Raw genomic sequence first — 23,706 nt, forward strand, 5'->3', positions numbered from 1 at the left:
TTTGCACATTTTCCCTGTGTCTGTGTGGGTTCCCTCTGGGTGCTCTGGTTTCCTCTCACAGTCCAAATATGTGCAGGTTTGGTGGATTGACCATGCTAAATTGCCCATAATGTTCAGAGAGGTGTAGATTAGGTGGGTTATAGGGGGATGGGTCTTGGTGGGACACTGCAAGGTTCAGTGTGGACTTGTTGGGCCGCAGGACCTGTTTCTACACTGTAGGGATTCTATTTTATAGATTTGTCTTTATCACTCACAATCATAACTACATGAAAGATGGTAAGGCTCAATCAATAATTATAGATGGGTAATAAGGTTCTTACATAGTGTTTTTCACTATTATTTGTGGTCTTGAAAATTATGTTGAGTATGCCATCATAAGTATGCAACTTTCAAGCTTTGGGACACTGACGATTTTTTTCAGATTAGTTAACATGCACATTTGGACAGAAAAAAAAATCAAAGATGCACTGTAAAAGCAAAGTGCTGCCACTCTTCTGATGTAGATAATAACGTTTTCTATTGCACTCCTGGAACTTCAGTTGATGTAATATTGACACTGACAGTCCCAAGTTGCTGCCATTAAAAGTGGAACCGTTACCTGAAATGGTAATCTTACTGATGCATAAAAGCAGATGCACGTTCCTTCCCACATTTATTCGAATAAATGGTGACCTGCTGCAGGGGTGGGGTACGTGATGGCTCTCCGACCTCCACCTTGTCTCCGGGTTCCTCGGCAACGGCCCCTTTACCCATAGTAACTGTACGCCATGTGTGTTTAAGGTGCCTCTGTCCTTGGGGAGATGGTTTGATGTTTGGAGATGGGGTAGAGGAGGTGATTAACTAACACCCTACTTCTTAAGCTGTTTAGCTTCCTAAGCAATCCTGTGACTGTTTGAATAAAGCCAGAGAGGACACCTGAAAGCACGCTCTCGTTACCACGGGCTCGAGCGCGCCCCTTAGCTCCGTCACACGAGCTCGCGCGCTTCCCCAACGTCCCCACGCGCCCCCATTCCCCTAACACTACGCGGACCCCGCGCCTCCCAGCATCTCGCGCGCACCCTCAGTCGCCGCTCGAGCCCAGTTGCCTCGCTGCTCCGGCGGTTGCTGTCAAAGTCAGGCCGACAGCAGTGGCCAGGGGCCGGCAGAGAGGGACACAGGGACAGGGGCGCTCCGAGCCAGCAGCGATGAATCCCGTCGGTTGAACATCAGCGGAGCCCGGATGTTACACAATGATGCTGGATAAAAAAACGGAGGGAAACGAATTAGCCGCCGGTGTTTGACTATTATGGGGGTCGGGGGATGAAAAGCCGCCTCGTCATTTCGTTTTTAGTCAATTTATTTTTCGATGCGATACAAAAGTAGTGAGAATGTATGAATTAAAGGAGCCCTACGAAGGTAAGTGATGTGAGGTTGATTACAATTGCACAGTCGAGGATGCTCGAGCTGAAGTGACTTGGAAGGTTTTAATTCATACATATGACATTTGCTCTAAGCTATTTTCTTTCTGTTTGATTTTTCATTTCTGACAGAAGAACAGAAGAGTCAGTCGTTCTTTTGGATCATAGCGAAATTCGGCTAAACCTCGTGGTTAATAAACATTTGGATTTTAAATAACTTTTTACGTAAACAATTTTAGTTCACATAAGATTTAATAATCGCACCACGCTGAATGGGGGAAACACCCTGGTTGTGGATATTACAGACTTCGGTTTCAACATACATGCTTCATTGGAATACATTTTGTGACAGTTAATGTGGCAGAAAGATACACACGCCGTCTTCGTCTATTTAAATAAACACATTTTGTTTCAGGTTGATGCGTAAGGCAGTGGTGACATGAAACCTCTGAATGTAGCCTTAAAGTAATCTGGCAATAATGCCAGTTGCTGAACCAGTGTGATAGATATTTTTGCAGTTTTCACATGTTCACTGTTCTGTTTTATTTAAATACAAAATCATGATGTATTTACACTCGCGATTTCAAAAACGGATTTGCAATTTAGTTTTAAGGGTTGCTTTAAAGCATTTACACCTGGTAAACATAGGTTTTTTTCTAATGAAAAGGTCACTTCCACGTCTGATTACGTCTTTCTTTCACAGGAGTAAATTATGCCAGCAACAGACACCCTCTATCTACTGACGGACGGGGTTTCCAGTCAAACTCCGAATTATCCAGGCCAGCAGCACTGTCCTGGCAAGCTGCTATTGACGCGGCGAGGCAAGCTAAAGCTGCCGCAACCATGAACTCAACCACGGAATCCAACAGTGCAGCAGCCCAAAGAAAACGCCAGCAATTCGCCAAGAGCAAGAAGCAGCAGGGCAGTACAGTGAATAACAGGCCAGCCCGTGCCCTATTCTGTTTAAATCTCAACAACCCTATTAGAAGAGCCTGTATTAGTATTGTAGAATGGAAGTATCCTTTTTCATCTGCTCTTTGTCATATGATGTGCGCAAGAGCGTCGACACGACACCCGTGAAAAATCAGAAGCTGCGTGTTCTACTTTTTGAATATCTTCCTGCAAGGCATCGCAGTATTTGCATATTGCACGTAAAATACGACTAAAAATGTAGGATTCTGTATTTGTAGGCATAATGGTAGCAAATCCTCAGCAAAACTAATTTTAATGCCATCCAGCAAATTTCGTGTAAGGACAATATGCTGTCAGCATTATATCTTCAAATTTTTTTGAATCATTTTATAAAAGCTACAAAATTGGGGCAAATTGAATGAACGGAATTCAGTCAAAGTGTTTTCTTAGGAAGTCTATAATATTACATTTACTCCAATTACAATACATCTGTATGTTATGATTTAAGTATGTTATGATTGACTCTTTATCTGAAGGTGAACTCAAACTTAGGGAGGAGATAGTAGGAACTGCCGAAGCTGAAGTCTGAGATAACAAAGTGTGGAGCTAGAGGAACACAGCAGGCCAGGCAGCATCAGAGGAGCAGGAAAGTTTATCCGGTCTGGACCCTTCTTCATAAAGTTCAGACCCGAAACGTCAGCTTTCTTGCTCCTCTGATGCTGCCTGTCCCGGTGTGTTCCTCCAGCGCCACACCTTGTTACCTCAAACGTAGGTATGTTGGATCTGAAAAACTTTTCAACCTCATTCATAATGTGTTCCGTAATAGTCACAAAACAAACACATTTTTGTCAATCAATTGCAGAGCCATAATTATCTAGCATAACTAAGATTAGAAAATGTTACAAGTGCTCATAGATTAGGAAAGATTTGTGGAATTAAAAAAAGTTAACACTTCAACTAGATGGATGACCTGTCATTAGAACTAACTACCAAACAACTGATTTCCTGAAATGAATATCTGTTGGCACCATACATTGTTGCATCATTATTTGAAACATTTTACGTCTGTTTTGCAACATTGGGATTATAACTTACAAATGTCAAGGAAAAGCTTAAAAATGAAATATTATCAATTGATTTTACCAGAACATTTAAGATCTGGAATAATTGAGAATGTGTGGCATTCAAAGTAGAATTAGACCATTGTTTGAAAAATAAAGAAAATACCCAGGGCCGGGGGGAAAGGCAGCAGAGGTGAATTGCTTCTGGTAAGAGTTAGCATGAGCATGGCAGGCTGACTAGCCTCCTGTCTCGTAAAGGTGTACTGAATCCATATAAGGACTGTTCTTGAAAAGAGCAATATAGTGAAATATATTTTAATAGTTATTCGACTACAGTGCAAGCTTTAACCAGGAAAGTGTTGTTTTAATTATATCTTAGTATCTTTGAATTTTGTCTCAGTGGTAGAGTCCCAACCTCTAGGCCAGAAGATTAGAGTTCAAATCCAGCTGACGCAGAGGTGTATCACAATGTTTCAGAATAGGTCTGAATGAAAAATAATTTGTTTAATTTATCAGGTTTTCAATATAAAACTCAATAAGCCATTATTGGCTGTTAAAATGGTGAACCTTATGCTGCTTGCCTTATGTGACTATAATGCCATAACTTGAGGTGAGTGGTAGTTGGCAACTTCAAAATCTAAATGTTGTTGCCCCAGTTGCAATATTTTGATGTTGACTTTACTAAAACAGTACTTTGCCCTCTAGCTCACCATTGAAATGCACTGGATGGTTTGAGCTTGCTGTATTTGTTCACTTTTAGTATGAACTAAGCTTGCTATATAAGTTTGTCGTTCATTATAACCTAAGTACCCTTTTACTGATGTAATATTAGTTGCTGCCAAACAATCTCTCTGTTCATCAAAGTGTGGAGTTTGATAGTTTCAGGGGAGGTTTCAACATTCTGAAAGGCTTAGATCAAACAGGTAGGCAGAAATTGTTTCACTTTGTTAGTACAAACACTCTTGATCTATTTGACACAGTATCATGCCAATGGAATTAACACTGTATATATAAAAAAAAGTAAAATTTTATGCAGATCATAGTTAGCAACAGTCTGCTCAAAATCATATTCTACATCATGGGACTTTGGGCCCATCATGGTTCCTTGTTAAATGGGAGACAGAAGTTTCTTGCTGGACAACATAAAAGCTATACATTTTAAAAGTGCTGTATGTTAGTTCAGGAAAAGGAAACCCATCAGTTTATTGGCTCTGATTTTCTGTCAAATTAATGGAGAGGCTAATACTAATCATTATTTTGGTGTATAACGTAGAGCAACTTCAAGGGTATGGATAAATGACAACACTGAAAAGTTACTGCCCCAATTGTACTACACCACTGTTATCTTAGCAAAAAGGCAAAGTGATTGCTTCACCGTTGAAGTGCTTTCAGTGGTACGAAGTTGCTGTTTGTGTACGCAAAATCTAAACAAATGACAGAAAGTTATGTATAGGAACAAATGCCTGTTTAATTATGTGAGTACTGTTAATTACTGATAAACTACCTCGTAGATGATTTAACCCCAATCCTTATTTTTCTTTCTGACCCTGATTGACATTGAACTCACTTTTGCTGAATTAATTTTCAGAGCTTTGTGCTGTTAATTTCACAACTCTTTAATCTGATTGATAAAGAAAATGCTGTGTTTCTTGTCCTGTTTATTTAGTTCCCAGATGCTTTGTTTCCCTCGTAGCCTTGTCACCAATTTTCATTGTCAATTTCTTGCTGCCAAGCATTTAAAAATCCAAATCTAACTAATGGTGGACTCTTGTTAGATGCCCTGACACAGTAAATCATGATTCATGTAGTTATTAATATGAATTAAGCTGAAGCTATGAGTCTAACCATTAGAGTCATAAAGAAATATAGCACAGAACCAGGCCCTTCAGTCCAGTACGTCCGTGCCAACCAGATACCCTAAATAAATCTAGTCTCATTTGCCAGCATTTTGCCCATATCTTTCTCAACCCTTCCTGAACATATCCCTTCCAGATGCATTTTAAATGTTGTAATTGTACCAGCTTCCACCACTTCCTCTGGCAGCTCATTCCATATACACACCACCCTCTATGTGCAAAAGTTGTCCATTAGGTCCCTGTTAAATCTTTCCCCTCTCATGTTAAACCTATGCCCTCTAGTTTTGGACTCCTCCACCCTGGGGAAAGACCTTGTCTATTTACCCTATCCATGTCACTCATGATTTTATAAACCTCTACAAGTGAAGCGTCCAACACTCCAGGGAAAATAGTCCCAGCCTATTCAGCCTGTCTGTATAGCTCAAACCCTCCAACCCTGGCAACATCCTTAAATCTTTTCCGAACCCTTCCAAGTTTCACAACATCCTTCCTGTAGGAGGGAGATCAGAATTGAACGCAGTTGTTCACTAACCTATCTACGTGCAAGTCTATGTTCAAGGAACTCGGAACCTGCATTCCAAAGTCTCTTCATTCAGCAACATTCCCCAGGATCATACCATAAATTGTATAAATCCTGCCCTGATTTGCCTTTCAAATTGCAGCACCTCACATTTATCTAAATTAAACTCCATCCGCCACTGCTCAGCCCATTGGCCCATCTGATCAAGATCCCGTTGTACTCTGAAGTAACCTTCTTTGCCAATTTTGGTGTCATCTGCAGACTTATTAACCATATGTCCTATGTTCACATCCATATGAGGAGACACTGAGTTGACTGCGATTATACTCATTGGAATTCAGAAAAATAAAGGGACATCTATTAGAAACATAAACGATTTTGAACAGAATAGATGAAGTGCTAGCAGGTGAAACTAGGACCCGAGGGCATTGCCTCAAAATAAAGGAAAGTAGATGTAGGACTGAGGTCAGGAGGATCTTCTTCACCCAAAGTGTTGTGAATCTGTGGAATTCCCTGCCCAATGAAGCAGTCGAAGCTACCTCGCTGAATATTTTTAAGGCAAGGCTAGCTAAATTTTTGAACAATAAAGGAATTAAGTGTTATGGTGAATGGGCGGGTAAGTGGAGCTGAGTCTCAAAGATCAGCCGTGATCTTATTAAATGGCAGGGCAGGCTTGAGGGGCCAGATGGCCTACTCCTGCTCCTAGTTCTTTATGTTCTTATATCATTTATATCAATGACGAAAAGCAGTGGACCCAGCACTGATCCTTGTGGCACACTTGGTCCCAGGTCTCCAGTCTGAAAAGAACCCTCCAACTTTTACCCTCTGTCCTCTACCTTACTGAGCTAATTCAGTATCCAAATAGATAGTTTTCCCTGTATTCCATATGATCTAACCTCGCCAACCAGTCTATCATGAGGAACCTTGTTGAACGCCTTACAGAAGTCTGTATAGATCACATCCACTGCTCTAACCTCATCAATGTTCATTACTTCTTCAAAAAACTCTAAGTTGGTGAGACACTTGTAGGCTAACAAAATATATAATCAAAATTAATTGCCAAAAATTTGTTTTCTTTTGCATAATGTTTGCCAAAGTTGCTTGTAGTTAAACTACTGCAGTTCATTTTATGCTTTTAGAGATTTTTGAAGTAAAACCCAGTCTACCTGGTCTTTAAGGCTGTTTCTGAAAAATTAAATGATTTTGTCTTGAATAAGACTAATTTTCCATTCTGCTAAATTCTGATAATATTAGTTGGTCGTCATTAATTATTTAGTTTAGTTTTCATTGAAACAATGCATTCCTTAACAAGACATACAGGCCATTTGATATCTTTATATTGATTGCTATTTTTGCCAATTGTGTGGCCTTAGCTGTTTACATACCTTTCCCAGAAGATGATTCCAACTCAACTAATCATGACCTGGTAAGTGCTCTGATTACTTCTATCTAATTACTTTCGTCAGTCTTATTTAAATGGAAAAGCAACACAGGGAACTCACCATGGGCTCAAATCTGTTTGAAAAGGCTACATAACGATTGTGATCTAATATTCTAGATAAAGTATTGGAAGTTATTTGTTCATACCAGTGGAAAATTTGCCTGGAAGCACAGATTGTTTAAATTTCTTCGGATGGTGCAATATTTTCTTATGCAGTGCAGCGCTCACTTTCTGCAGGCTTAATTGGTTTTCATAGACTATGCACTTTTTTTTGTAAAAGGACAGGTGTATTACAAAGTATGTGTGTTTTCTTCAGAATTATATTGTGGAAAAATCAATTACTTTCCAATGTTGATGTAAACTAATTTATTGATGGTGACAAACTCTTTATTAATACTGCTGTTATTGTTTAAACATCTGCAGAAGAAGCAGTGAAAATGAAGTGTAGTGTTATTGTAGTACAATTAGGAATTTCCCTAGCAGCTTGTATTGTATTGGCTTTGATTTGTTTTTCCTGAAATCTCTCTCGTTAATGCGTCAAGATTGTCCTTCTTTGAATTGATTATGCCTATTTGTTGTTATGCTAAAGCTGAATCGTGAGTTGGAACAGTAATTAAGTTCAGCAGTAGTTTTGTTCATATAGTAATTAATTCAATAATTCTATTCATATAATAAAGATCAAAGAGATAATCAAGTACACCAGATTTGAGCAATTGGTTTTATTCATGATTTGGAGTCTTATTTCTTGCTTGGCATTATGATTGTGGAAGACCTTTTTGCGGGGAATATTGTACTTTTTTCTGTCTGATGTGGTTAGATTTTAGGTTCAGTTTTGTTCTCAATTAGATTGAGTAATGCTTTAAATTCTTGTTTGTTTTTACAATCATTAGTTATGAACTACTTCTATTTTCCCTTCCCTTTTGCATGTGAAAAATGTTTAACTTCCGAATGGACCTGTGGCTAAATGAGCGACAGTGGGGAGGCCCAGTGGTTGATGCTCATCAATACGCAAGTGTTGGCAGGATGTGGCTGTCCAGTGTTACAAGTGAGCTACAAGAAGCCTAACTGGAACTAGTAGGAACATTGCTCAACACTAATGTGGTTGGTTTGGCGAGAGAGAGAAATGTTGAATGGAGATCGTGATAGAGGTAGGGAACAGAAGACCCTGTATTTGACCCTGGGGCCTGTGGGAAACTCTTGGACCAGAAGGCAAAAAAAAAACACATTGTAACAAACTTGTATTGCTTATTTTCATGTCTCCAGATCCATGCCCAGGATGTACAGGCCAGGTGGATTAGCCATAGTACATGTCGAGTTATGGGGATGGAGTGGATGGCCTGGGTGGGATGCTGTTTGGAAGGCCGGTGCAGACTTGATGGGGTGAATGGCTTCTACCTGCACTGTGGAATTCAATGACAGTTTGTTTTCCTGCGGAACCAATGTAGCTTTGCAGTTCAATGCTCTTGTTTGATTTGTAATGGGGACCTGTCTTAATATTATCATCACATCCTCATCTACATCGTCATATGGTGAACCTTGTTGCTTTATGTAAGTATTTTTGATACTTTTAAGATTAAGTAGAAGGTCGGCGATGAGTTTCTCATTTGATTTTAACTGCCCCTCTGGCTTGTTTCCATTCATGGTTGAGGATGAAAATTCCCTTTCATTTCTTGATTAAGAAGGCAAGCAGCTGTCCTACAATTTGTCTGTTACAGGGAAGTGTAAATTATCCTACCTACCTTGGAAATGGCTTTTTCTGTATTCTGGTTCTGCCTAGTTAATCAGTTGTATTATGTTCAAATACGCATTGCACTGTATCGTCAAGCTACTAGCTTATGCTTTTTAAGAATATCGATAACAATTTTCATCACCCTGCTCTTGTGCATTTCTTGGGACAAGATTCAAAGGGCTTGTTCTCTAATTTTCTGCTATCCCCAGATGAAATAAACTTATTTCTTCTTGATCTCGCCTCAATGTACTGAGATAAAATGATCATAGTAAAGTGGCCTCTGAGCACAAGTCCATTATATGCTTGACTACTGTGTTAACACACCTACTTAGTTTGTTTATAAACTGATACTTGAAGATTGTTACCATCCTTCTCCAGTCACCTTAACACACTACCCTATTCCTTGGCAAAGTCTCTGTCTGCAGCTTGCTATAGTGCTCCACCGAAGCTCAGCACAGACTAGAAGTGTGGCGCATCATTTTTTGCATGGGGTCCTTGCAGCCTTTTGGACATTTGTATTGATTGAAAAGATTGTGGTGAATGCATTTGAAGTGATGTTTGGGTTTCCAAAAGTCATCAGAGAAAGTAGCAACACACTTGTCAGAAAAATTGAAGCCCTAGAGTCATATAGCATAGTAGGATGTCCTTGGCCCACCGTCTCCAACAAATTCCAAACTGCACTAGTCCCATTTACCTGCAGTTGGTCCACAGCCTACTATGCCTTTGCATTTTAAGTGCTTGTTCAAATGCTTCTTAAATAGTGTGAGCATATCTATCTCCACCACCCTCTCAGGCAGTGTGTTTCATATTTCTGCCACTGTGGACGGAAAAAGCTTTCCTCAGGTCCCCTGTAAACCACTTAGTAATCATTTTAAACTTAGGCCTGCTGGTCTTTGAGACATCTGCCATTGGAAAAAGATTCTCATGATCTACCTTATCTACGCCTCTGTTAGTTTTATGTACTTCAATTAGATCTCTCTTCAGCCTACACTACTCCCGGGAAGACAATTCAAACCTCTCCAGTCTACCCTCAAAACTGAGATTTTCCAACGCAGGCAACATCCTGGCAATTGTTCTTGAGTGGATGAAGAGGACAGTTATATCCTTCTGACAGTGTGGCGACCAGAACTGCACAAGTATTCTATCTGTGGCCTAACCAATATTTTATAGAGGTATAGGAACACCTGCCAATGCTGGAGTCTAAGATAATACAGTGTGGAGCTGGAGGAACATTGATGCTGCCTGGCCTCCTGAGGAGCAGGAAAGCTGATGTTTTGGGTTGGGACCTTTTCAGAAATGATGCTGCCTGGCCTGCTGTGTTCCTCTAGCTCGACACTGTGTTGTCTCAATGTTTTATAAAGTTGTAACAGGACTTGCTTGTTCCTATATTCTACACCACACCTAATGAAGACAAGCATCCTGTATGCATTCTTCACTATCTGTGTTGCCACCTTCAGGGATGTATGGGTTATACACCAAGGCCCTTTAGTTTCTCAGTACTCCCTATGGCCTATCATACAATGTGCATTTCTTTACCTTGTTAGACTTCCTGAAATGTGTCACTTCAAATTTATCGGGATTAAATTCCAGTTTACTCTGACCAGATTACCAGCTAATTAATATCAGACTGTAACTTGAGACTACCAATTTTTGTGTAATGGCAGGCTTACAAATTCAACCTTCTACATTCGTATCCAAGTTATTAACATATGTAACAAACAACAAGGGTCCCAGCACTGACCCTTGTGATATACTGCTGATCATAGGCTTCCAATTACTCCAACAACCCTCCACCTTCAACCTTCGCCTCCTATTTGCAAGCCAGTTTTGGATGCAGTTTTACCTTTGGCCCCTTGGACTCTTAGTTTTTTGAGCCACCTCCCCTGTGGGACTTTGACAAAGGCCTTACTGAAGTCTATGTAAACGACATCAACTATGCTGCTCTCAACATATTTAGTCCGCTTTTTCCAAAATCTCAAATTAGTCAGACAAGATCTTCCTCCAACAAATCCATGTTAACTATCCCTTATCAATCCCTGCCTTTCCAAGTAATTCTGTCCTTCAGATTGTTCTGAATAATTTCCCTACCATTGATATCAGACTAAATAGTCTCAAATTACCTGGACTGTCCCTGCTGCCCTTTCAAATCAAAGGGACCAGATTAGCTATCCTTCAGGCATCTGACACCTCATCTGTGGCTAGTGAAGTATTAAATATTTGGGCCAAAGCCCCAGAAGTCTCCTCTTTGTCCCCTTGTAGCAGCCTGGGATGCGTCTCATCAGGCCTCAGGGATTTATGCACTTTTATGCCTGCTAAAACATCCAATATGTCCTCCATATTAATTTTAACATGCTATAGAACCTCACCATCCCAATTGAAATCTCCAGCTGCAATGTAAATTTGTGAATTAAAATGAGAAGTATTCATTTAAGACCTCACATCCACATCCTCTGGCTCAATGCACAGATTGCCCTTTTGGCCTCTATTGGCCCCACTTTTTGGTAATCCTCTTAGTGTTAATATAATTATAAAATGCCTTTGAGTTTTCCTTAATCCTATCTGCCAAAGCCATGGAAGAAACATAATGGTGGTAACACAGACAAAATGTTGGCTGGATGATGACAGAGTAGGAGTGAATGATTGATTTTTCTTTTCAAACTGAAGGAACTTAAGTAGTGGTGTTTCCCAGAGGTTTGTATAACGATGACTACAAATGTTGGGTAATATTAATGATCACGACTGAATGCTCACCACAGCTTCAGAATTTGCAAATGACATAAAGCCTGGAAATGTCATGAACTGTGAGAACAATAGCAATAGATTTCAAAAGAGCATCAACGGGCTGTTGGAATGGACAGACAAATGGCAGATTCAAGTCAATACAATGAAGTTTGAAGTGATGCATTTTGGTATGAAGAAAGAGGAAAGGCAATATGTAATAAAGTATACGATTCTAAAAGGGGTGCAAGAGCAGAGGGGCCTAAAATTTTCTGTGTAAATGTTTTTCAAAGAGAATTATCTGTTGAAAAATCAATTAAATCAAACCAATCATAATTAGAGACATAGAACTCAAGACAAGTTATGATGAACGTTCATAAGACAGTGTTTTGGTCTCCACTAGATGACTGTTGTTAATTTTGGACATTAAGTATGAGGGATGTTATGTTGGTATTACAAAGAGTGCAGAAAAGGTTAAAAAGAATGATTTCAGTGATCAAGTACTTAAATACATGGATAGGTTGGAGAAACAGCTGTGTCCTCCTTGGGAAAGACAAGGTTGAGAGGTGATTTGATTGTGGTTTCAAAATTGTGAGGGGTTTGGATAGAGTAAATGGGCAGAAACTATTCCATTGGAGGAAAGGTCAAGAACTAGAGGGCATTAATTTAAGGTGAATGGCACAAGAACCAAAGATGACTTGAAAATGAAGTAGTAATGTATGGACGAGTTAGAACAAAGATGGGCTTCTGGAGCTTCTTCTGCTATTTCTTGAGGTCATGGATGACTTGATGTGGCCTCAACTCTACTTTTCTGCCTATTTTGACCTTTAATGACTTTTCAACCAAGAAGCTTTCTAATTTGGCTTTAAAAATTGTTCAATGATCCTGTCTGTACTGCTACCTGGTGAAGAAAATTCCATAGATTACTAATCCTCAGAAAGAAAGCATCTTGTTCTCTCCTTGTCTTAGATGGGCAACCCTTCAATGTAAAATGAGCTTGAGTTCTAGTCTAACCTCTAAATGAATGCATCCTCCCACTATCCACCCTGTCAAGTCCCCTAAGGATTTTGTGCATTTGGGAGGTTAGACTAAAATAGCATGGGTTTGCGAAGATATGCAGGGAGACAGAAGAAACGAAAACATGGGCAATGACAAAAGACAAAAATGGAAATAAAGAAAAGTAATAGACAATTCAAGGGCAGGAATTGAACTGGGCCCAGTGTAAAATAATGCGAATCAGACTAAAAATGTTAAAAGGATGTCCAGGGGCAGCATGGTGGCTCACAGCGCCAGCAACCTTTTTTCAATTCTACCCTCGGGCGACTGTCCTTGTGGAGTTTGCACATTCTCCCCGTGTCTGTGTGGATTTCCTCTGGGTGCTCCAGTTTCCTTCCACAGTCCAAAGATGTGCAGGTTAGGTAACTTGTCCATGCTAAATTGCCCATAGTGTTCAGCAATGTGTAGATTAGGTCGGTTACAAGGGAATGGGTCAGGGTGGGATGGTCTGAGGTTTGTTGTGGACTTGTTGGGTCAAAGGGCCTGTTTGCACATGAGGGATTCTATAATTAAAAAAAGGCAAGGGTGTGCAAATAGATATAAACAGGTATGATATAGTTGGGACTATGTAGTCAATGCTGGGGAGGGGCTGTGGTTGGGACTGAGTATTCAGTTTTTCGGAAGGACAGAGAAAAAGGAAAGGGAGTTGGGGTAGCATTGCTTGTTTAAAAAGGACTTCAATACAGTGGGGAGCAAGGATATTAGCTCAGGTGAAGTGAAATTATAAAGAGGCAATGGCCTGGTGGTCTTATCGATGGAGTGTTAATCCAGAGATGAAGATAACATTCTGGGGACCTGGGTTTCAATCCTGCCGCAGCAGATGGTGGAATTTAAATTCAATAAATATCTGGAATTAAGAATCCTTTGATTGCTGGAAAAACCCATTTGGTTCACTAATGTCCTGCCATCTGGTCTAAATGTGACTCCAGTCCCACATTAGGAATGGGTCCTCATTCTGTGAATGAATAAAGGAAATTGTATGGATAGAGCTCAGAAAGACAAGGAGCAGAAAACAGTGGGATTGTATGTAAATCTCCAAACCACAGCTGTAATGTTGGGAAAGACATTAAACAGGGAATAAGAGAGTCCAGCAAAACAAGTGTAACTAAGGTAACTATAATCTGCATATTGATTAGGCAAATCAAATGATTAACAAAGCTGTAGAGGAAGAATTCTGTTACTGTTTGAGATGGATTTCTGGATTGATACGTTAGGGAACCATCTCGAGAACAGATTGTCCAGGACAGGATATATATATTTTTTTTAATCCATTCGTGGGCTGAGGGCATCACGTGCGATCGCATGTATTGCCTAACCCTAATTGCCCAGAGAGCAGTTAAGAGTGATTAGAGTGTCACATGTAGGCTAGACCAGGTAAGGATGACAGTTTCCTTTCATAAAGGACACTGTTGTCATGAGAAGCTTCTTGGGGAAGCATGATCAAATTACCTGAGAATTAGATTATTGGGTACCCTTAGAATAGTCACAGAATAATGATATAGTTGATTTATAATTGATTTTGAGAGTCGGGTCCTGAACATGTATAAAGGAAACTGTGAACAGGACATGATTTGGCTAAAATAAATGGGGGAATGCAACTTAAAGGGATAATGGTGGATAGGCAATGGTAAACATTTAAAGAGTGCATGGAGGATCTGCAACAATTATTCATTCTTGTCTGGCACAAAACTAAACAGGAAAGACGGCCTGCTAATGGCTAACGAAGGAACTTGGGATTGTATTAGATTCAAGGAAGGGGCTCTCAAATTCACCAAAAAAAAAGCAGCAGAGCTGAGGAATGGAAGTTGTTTAGATTTCAGCAAAGGAGGACAGAGGTATTGGTTGAGACAAGGCAGTCTCAAACCGATTGTAAAGGTTTCTATAGGTAAGTGAAGAGCAAAAGACTAGTGAAGACAAATGTAGCTCCCTTACAGCCAGGGAACTAAAAACTGCAGACCAACCAAATACATGTTTTGGTTCTTTCTCCACAAAAGAGGGCAAAATAACATTTCGAAAACATTGAGGGAACACTGAGTCTAATGAAAGGGTGGAACCGAAGGAAATCAGTATTTGTAGGGAAATAGTTTTGGGGAAATTGATGGAAGTAAAGGCTGATAGATGTCTAGGGTCAAATAATCTACATCCTGGAGTATTTAAGGAAGTGGCCTTAGAAACAGTGGATAATTGAAATGGTGATCAGCTTGCAAGATTTTATAATCTCTGGAATAGCTCAAATGAATGGAAAGTAGCTAATGTTACCCCACTATTCAAAAAGGGATGTAGAAAGAAAACAGTATGTAAGAATGGTTAGACTGATATTGGTAGTATGGAAAATGCTAGAGTACATTATGAAAGATGTAAAAGAGCATCTGAAAAACAGTGACAGAATTGGACAGAGTCAACATGGATTTGTGAACAGAAGATCATTCATGACAAATTTATTGGAATTTTTCAATGATGTAGACTGTAGAGTTAAAGGAGAGCCAATGGCTGTGGTTACTTGGACTTTGTAAAGCCTTTTAATAAGATCCTATATAGGTGATTAGCATGTAAAACTGAAGTGCATGGATTGGGGATAGTGTACTGATGTCGACAGAGAATTGGTTGGCAGACAGGAAATAGAGTAGGAATAAACAGAATTTTCTGTGTGGCAATCAGTCAATAGCGGGATATCACAGGGATCAATGCTTGGACTCCAGCTATTCACAATATATATTAATGATTTTATATGAGAGATCTAAAAAAGAATATCTCTAAGTTTGCAGATGGCAACAAGCTGCTTGGCAGGGTGTACTGTGATGAGGAAACAGTTGCTGCGTTGTGACTTGGACAAGTTAAGGGGGGAAATGCATGGCAGATGAGGTATAATGTGAACAAATATGAGCGTATCACTTTGGTAGCAAAAACAGGTGGGTAGAGTATTATCTGAATGTCGCTAGATTGGAAAACTGAGGTGCGGGGTGGTGTGGCGTGGTGTGTGTAATGGGACCTGAGTGTCCTTTTGTACCATTTGCTGAATCTAAGCATGACGGTGAAGGTAGATCGTAGTTTAGCATTCATAGTGAGAGGATTTGAGTACAAGAGCAGGGATGTGCTGCAATTGTACAGGGACTTGGTGAGATCACACTTGAAGTATTGTGTGCAGTTTTGGTTTCCTTATCTGATGAAGGATGGCTATGGAGGGAGTGCAATAAAGATTGTCCGAACTGATTCCTGGGATGGCAGCAATGATGAATGAAGAGAAACTGGATCAGTTAGGACAATGTTAGCTGGAGTTCAGACCAATTTGGAGGAGTGAGGTGTGGGTGTGGGTCTCATTGAAACCTGTCAACTTCTAACCAGACAGGGTAAACGGACAGGAAGGAAGTTCCTAATGACTGGGGAGTCCAGTTCCAGGAGCTACAGTCCAAGGATATGGAGTTGGCCATTTAGGACTAGGATGAGAACGATGTTTACATAGAGAGTTTTGGGCCTGGGGAATGGTATGACAATTAAGCAATAACAAAATCAGATTTCATCATATTAAACATATGGGATATATCAATATATATTTAGCATTTGACTATGTTACAATGCATGATGAATATGAGAAATATCAATAATCATGCACTTTGTAATTAACATAAATTGAGCATTTTTCAAACATTTATTCTGTAGATGGAGCCTTAAGGTCATCAGCATGTTGGTGAGATTATTGTGGGATAACCATTTGTGTGGGCTTTAGCGTTTAGTAAAAACACAAAGTGAAATTCAAATAATTAAAAAACCAATATAACCAATACACTTTGATATACTTTGATTGGCATGGAAGATATGTCTGCTATATCTTTATAATGCTCACTGCATTCGTTAAAATGCTAACACAACCTTGTTTCAAAGACCAAATAGTTACCTTGTGACAACAAGAAACTGTAGTAAGATTGAGTTTATATGTGGCTTGAAAATTTGTAATTGTACTCATTCTGTGTAGTATATTTTAATTGCTACAATGTTCTAATCTAGGGCCCTTTAGACATAGTTGGTGGGGACAGGTTTTTAATGGATTCTGTAACAGTGTCTAAAATTAACAGCAACCTATCTCTAAAGATTTGTTTTTGCTGTGTTAGGATGAAAAGATGTGCAGTAATATGTATAGTAAGTTAGCTTTGTATGTTATGGCTTAAAGGGAATGCACCATTGTATATGAAAACAATTTAGACAGTTTACTTCCACTTGTTTATTTACACTGCTGCATACTTGAGCGTTGCCTTTGTTATACTCAATTACGATACATGGCTAAATCAAGTAGTGTAGAAAATTGTGCGCAATATACAATGCAGATACAGTCATTGTTTTATTGCTAATAATAGGATTTAGTTAATTTGTTTCACTTGGCACTGTATCTTTGGTTTTGGTATTGAATGACCATTGTCACTTTCAGACTACTTGCTGCTTCATGTGCTGGGTTCACATCCTTCCACCTGAACATAATGTCTGTAATGTGGCTTTTACTGGTGTTTGTAACGTGTGTGATACAATGCCATCCATTATTACCATGCCTTTCTCATTTAAGTTGAACTTTTTAAAATTATTTTTGTCTTCATTGGTTGGGGTCACTCCTGACTCTTGGCTTCACGTTGAGTTCTTGGTTACTTTGGTTTATCTTTATTGTCACATTATAGTTAATTTTAATCCTTGGGGGAAAGAATACCCAATTGTTCAAAGCAAATGGAGGAACACTACAGTGGAATTTGTTTAGAGCAAAACATTTCATGCTGTTTGGCACAATGCTTGTGGATTTATTGGTGGTGTAGGAAAAATGATGGGAATCTAGGAATGGAAAATGAATAGAAAACACTCGTACTCTTATATAAATGCAATAATAGAACAGCAGCTCATAGCTACCAAGTGCAGATAGTATAAATATATTGCACATAACCAAGAGAAATTACATAACCAGGTTAAGAAAAATTAATTAGGAGGTGTTAAATGCTGGTAGTTGTTTTTCTCCTGATAAATTGGCAACTGATAATTCGAAAATTTGGCTTGGACATTTTGTACTCATTTCAATAGATGGGGGAAATTAACTTTTTTCAGAGAAAGCCTGGTAATGAGTCATCAGCAGTCCTGTATAAAACAGTTGGGGTAATTGTTTAAACATTCAAGAAGGGGACTACACCTGTCTGTAGAGCTTCAAATGCATTTTTAAAACAAGAAATGGGTGAAGCATGCAAGGTATTGAGGCAGGTATTGAGATGCCTGATGAGTAGACCTTAAATTAACCATTGGAAGTTTTGCCCAAAAAGTAAGTTGCTTATCTTTAAGGTTTCAGCAAGGATGAGTAGGAGCCAATTACAGTTAGTTGACCACTGACTCTCTCTTTAACATTGAGGGGGCATGTGGAAAACTCTTTGGTGTTGTATGACAACCGTCTGAACCACGAGACTAGATAGATTCTTTTTAGCATTTCACTTGAAGAAAAACACTTTGAATAATGTGACACATTACTCATTATTCCAGAAGAATATCAATCTTGATTATGTATTCGTGCCTTGGAGAGTGGCTTTAAACCCCATGTCTTCAGTTTAGAAGGAGTATTACTGATTGAGCCAAGACGCCATAGAAGCAAAACATCTAGATGGGATCAGTGATTTTATCCAAAGTGCAACTCTCCATTACAGATTAAATGCTTAATATTTGCTGATTTAGTTGTCTTACTCCAAAAGTTGACAAGTCACCAGTGCTATAACTTGTAGCAGAAAATAGTTGCCAAAATTCCTGCTCCAGTTCATTATTGACTTGCTCTTTCTGAAGTGTTAATGTGTGGATGTCTAATAACAGGTTAGTTAATTTCTTTTTATGGCAGAATTCACTGCAAGACTTAGATATGAATAAGATACTTGGAAAAGGTGTGTGAGTGCTCAAAGCTAACACCATCATGGGCCTGATAACTTTCTGTTAAAAAGTGTCAAAGTTGGCAAGAAAAACATATATAAAATGATAGATTTGCTCTAAATTAGTAACTTGGTATGTATTCCACTACAGTATTGTAGATTGCCACCAGCCAAGTTAAAAACCCATCCAAGATATTTTTGACTTGTAATGTGCATGCTTGGCATCATCATAGTTATTTTTATACTTCAGAAGATAATGTACTTTCTGGAGCTGCATCATCAAATTAAGTCTACATTGAACTTGGAAACGTGGTGCAGTAGTGAGATTGTCATTGGACTGCTAATTCTGAGTTCCAGCTAATGCTATGAGTATATGTGTTTGAATCCCACCTTGGCAGATGGTGAAATTTAAATTTAATTACAAAATCTGAAATTAAACATTAGTTGAATGGTGACCATGTAACCATGTAGATTATCATGAAATCCCAACTGGTGCACTAATGTCTTTTTATAATAGGGAAAACTTTCATCCTTGTCTGTTATGATCTGTATTTGATCCAGACCCACAGAATGTGGTTGACTTTTAACTGTCATTTGAAAAGGCTTAACGTCCTGCTCCGATGTATTAAACTGCCACAAAGACTAAACCAAAAAAAAAGCAGATGAAGCACTTGGCATCAATCCAGATGTAGGCAATGATAGTGGCAAACCTAGCCCAGAGGAAAGTGCAAAGTCCAACTTGCTAATATAGAGTCTATCTGGCGGTTTGTGTTAAAATCGGGAGAGTAGTTTTTATACTAGTCAAGCAACAATCTGATGTGATAAATGCTTGTTACCTATTAATATAATTATTTGAAAACTTGGGTTATAAGGTGGAGGAAAATGGATTTTAGCTTTCTGTGAAATTGTAAAAAGGCCAGAAAGCAATTTGGACAGTGTGATAAAGACAGCATTTCCAAGAAATCATATGATTTTAGCTGAATGAATAGGGAAGTACTCTGATAATTGCTAAGGTGTTTGCTGACTTAAATTTTACAACCAGGAGGGAGAGGCTCAAGACAGGTTCATAGAGAGAGAAGAGATCAATAACAGCAGAGGTGATGTGAGCAACAGCTCCAAACATTCTGTGCTGGAAATAAGTTCAAAGTTGGTTAGAAGAAATCTCTATAAGCAAAAGGCATTGGAAATGTCATACAGGAAATCATTGTCCAAGTCTATAAGGACATGTTTAAGGAACTCATTCAGTGTTATGTTGAACTGAGTTAGTAGCTTGTTTAAATTTCTGAGGGAAAGGCATGAATTGAAAAATACCAAAGAGTTAATACAGAGAAATTTGTTCAGGGAAACTAATTAATTGCAGCTGTGCCATCTGAAGAACCAGCTTTGGTGTGGACACAGGTGTGACCCTTGACTTAGGTTTCAGTGTTATTATTGGATGAAATGGTTGAACCTTTCTTTCTGATATTTGACATGAGTTCATTTGAAATAGTTCTTAAATAGTATAACATTATTTCTGTTTTGTGTAATAAATGTTTTTAAATGTATATTGGCAGCCTGTTATGCATATGTTTAGTAACTGACCTGCACAGTAAATAAAATCACTCTGGGGCCAGACTTGTCCAATATTACCATTGCCTGGGATCATGGATTGCAAAGGTAGTCATACTAACTGAATCATATCTTTCAGATTTGTTCCCTCTAATTTCTTCAATCACTGTGTGGACTCAGGTCACTGTGTGGCAGTGGCTAGTGAAGCCAGAAGTGAATGTCTTGGCACTATTCGCATGTGTGAATCCTCTGAGTGACTACACACCCTGTAACTTAGAGGGAAAGTTACCTTCCTGACAAAGTCTCAGACACCATTGTCATTATTCTTCTGTCCTGTCCTGCCTGCAGGACAGAATCACCATGTGACATAACTTGGGTCTTCCTCAATATGGACTTTAGACTCTGCTAATTAAGCCATGTCCCCCGGCTGTCCAATCAATACATCTCCAAGTTGAATATCACTTTTAGGAAGCACTGAGAGTGGTAAGTGCACGTGACGTATTTGAGAGAGTCCTCAATGTCCATGATCCAGAGTGATTTGGTAATGTCACTTCTGACCAAGCTGGCTGATTCCTAAAAGATATACCTGCTAGAATGTGCAGCAGAAAGCAACCGAGGAAACAACGTACCTGGTCTTGTTCTCATCGGTCTACCTGTTGCAGATGTGAATGTTGATAGTAAGGACATTAAGGGTGACCACCGCACAATCGTTGAGGAGATGAAGTTCCATCCTCTCACATCCTGGCAGTACTGCTATGCTGGGTAGGACTGACTTAAAAGCAATCTAACAATTCAAATCTGGCATCCATGGGTCTAATGGGTCAACAACAGCAGCAGAGTTATATTAATTCAGATTCTATGACTTAATGACCAACCATATCCCCATTCTCCATTACCATCAACCTTGGTTCAGTCAAAAGTGCAGGAAGACATGTCAGAAGCACCATTGAGGTATATTTAGAAATGTGGTGACAATCTGGTGAAGCTGTAACAGGAGCTATTTGCATGTCAAACACAGAAGCAGCATACAATAGATAGGGCTAAGCAATCCCAGAACTGACAGATCAGGCCTAAGTTCTGCCACATCCAGTCACTGATGGTGGTGCACGGTTAAATAACTAATTAATAGGAGAAGCAAAATACAAAACTGAAGTATTTACATCCACCTTCAGCCAGAGGTGGCAAGTAGGGGATCCTTCCTGGCCTGTGTGATCAATTTGATTCACTCAAGATTGTATCAAGAAATGGGTGGGTGCACTGGCTATTTGCAAATACTGTTGGCCCTGACAACATTGCATCAGCAACTGTACTGAAGTCCTGTGCTCTAGATTTATCTGTACTTGTAGCCAAGTTGTTGCAGTACAAGATTGATGTCTTCCTGACAACATGGAAAATTACCCAGGTATTCCCTGTCCAGCAAAAGCAGAATGGCTCCAAGCTGCCCAATTGTTGTCTTATTAGACTACTCTCTGTCATCAGTGAAGTGATGGAAGGGGTTGTCAGCAGTGTTATCAAGAGGCACTTGCAAAAGAATAATGTGCTTACTGACCATTCATTTGGATTCCACCAGATCCACTTACCACTGAATCTCTTTTTCAGTCTTAGTCCAAACATGGCCAAAGGAATGGAACTCAGGAGTGAAATGAGAATGACTGCTCTGGACATCAAGACTGCATTTCACCGAATGTGGCATGAAGAATACCTAGTAAAACTAGAGTCAATGGAACTCTGGGGGTTGGGGGGTAACTCTGCATTGGTTGGAGTCATACTTAACACAAAGGAAGGTAGTTGTGCTGATTGGAGTTGAATCATATCAGTCCTTTGCCATCTCTGCAGGAGCTCTTCAGCATAGTGACCTAGATATAATTGTCTTAAGGTACAAAATCAATAACCATCCCTCCATCATAAGATCAGAAAAGAGGATATTTTCTGATTGTACCACGTTCAGCATCATTCGTGATGCCTAAGCAGTCTGTCCATATACAACATGACTGGACAATAGGCTAAAGCTGCAGTGGTAAGTAACATCGTCTGGTACTTGTGGAGCAAATAATAATATTCAGCAGTTACCACCCCTTCATGCTCAATGGCATTGCCATCAACGAATCCCCTGCTACCAACAATGCAGGGATTACCGTTGACCGGAATCTGAACTAGATCTATTGTACAAATTCAGTTGTTACAAGAGCAGACCAGAGACTGGGAAACTTGCAGTGAGAAACACGTTCCTGCTTCTGCACAGCCTGTCTAATTGCCTGGATAAACAGTAACTTTTGAGAAGCTTGACTTCTTCCAGGACAAGGCAGTCCTCTTGATTGTGTCATTTGTCACTTTCCTCATTTACTCCTTTCACCACTAATGCGTTGTGGCCACAGTATGTACCATTGACATGATGTTTTGTGATTAAACACTAATTTCTCCAATGACACCTTTGACATTTATCTCCTTGAAGGACAAGAAAGTGTGAGGACACTACCACCTGAAAGTTCCCTTTCCAAATTTCACACCAACTGACTTAGAATTATATTGCCATTCCTTTCCTGTTGCTAGGGCAAAGTTCTGAAGTCCCTTGTAAATAGGACGATGGGTATTCCACACCTAAGACAGACCAAAATTAATTAAATGTCAGTTTTAACCTGGGGCTGGATTGGTATTTTGATGGCACATCCAGAAGTCAATAAAGAAGCTGATTTTAACATCGAAGTTTATTTAATTTTGCAATATCGGTCATCTAAACCAAGGTTAATCGGGGTTATAATTTTGGGATTACTTCCTGTACCATGTGCCAGTAGCACTAGGAACAGGAAGATAGTACAGTAAAATACATGGCTAGAGAGCTGGTGTAGGAGGGAGAGCTTCAGGTATGTGGATCATTGGGATGTCTTCTGGGGCAAGTGGGACCTGTATAAGAAGGACAGGTTACACTTAAACTGGAGGGACACCAATATCCTGGCAGGGAGCTTTGCTAGGGCCACACAGGAGGGTTTAAACTAGTTTGGTTGAGGTTGGAACCAGAGCAGTAAGTCAGCAAGTACAATGACTGCGGAGGAGTCAGAGACTAAGGCCACTTAGACTAAGAGGAAGAACAGACAGGGAGAGGTTACAGAACATGGCAGGACTGGTGCCCTTGAGGTGTATTTGTTTTAATGGCAGAGGTATGACAGGTAAGGCAAATGAATGGAGCATGGATTAGTAAATATAGCTATGATCTCACTTAAATGTTGAAGGATGAAGTGTGACCTGATAGAAGTTTTCAAAATTATGAGAGGCATGGATAGAATGGATAATTGGAATCTTTTTCCCAGGGTAGAAAGTTCAATTACTAGGTGATGTAGGTTTTAGGTAAAAGGGGGCAAGTTTAAAGAAGATGAGAGGTAGTTTTTGAGGCAGATATAATAGCAACTATCAAGCAGCGTCTTGACAGATAAATAGACAGGGAATAAAGTGATATGGACTTCAGATGCCTTAGTTTAGAAAGACGTTATGTGTTGGCGCAGTCTTGGTGGGCCAAAATCTGTGTTCTGAGCTATACTGCTGTAAAACTTCCACTATACAAGTACAATCACCTCCAAAAAAAATTAATCCGAACATCTTC

General features: G+C 39.5%; 1 protein-coding gene across 3 annotated transcripts in view; it reads left to right on the forward strand.

Annotated features, from left to right (window-relative positions):
- Positions 1-1,045: 1,045 nt before the first annotated feature.
- The window catches only part of LOC125460565 (voltage-dependent L-type calcium channel subunit alpha-1D-like), a 556,326-nt gene continuing 533,665 nt past the window's right edge, over positions 1,046-23,706 (forward strand). For all 3 annotated transcript variants that reach the window (XM_059649877.1, XM_059649878.1, XM_059649879.1), the window contains exons 1-3: positions 1,046-1,395; positions 2,101-2,413; positions 7,067-7,172. In XM_059649877.1, the coding sequence (XP_059505860.1) occupies positions 1,368-1,395; positions 2,101-2,413; positions 7,067-7,172 (447 nt within the window). In that variant the 5' untranslated portion in view covers positions 1,046-1,367. The remainder of the gene's footprint in view (positions 1,396-2,100; positions 2,414-7,066; positions 7,173-23,706) is intronic.

The sequence above is a fragment of the Stegostoma tigrinum genome, chromosome 11, assembly GCF_030684315.1.
Source record: "Stegostoma tigrinum isolate sSteTig4 chromosome 11, sSteTig4.hap1, whole genome shotgun sequence".
NCBI lineage: Eukaryota > Metazoa > Chordata > Chondrichthyes > Orectolobiformes > Stegostomatidae > Stegostoma > Stegostoma tigrinum.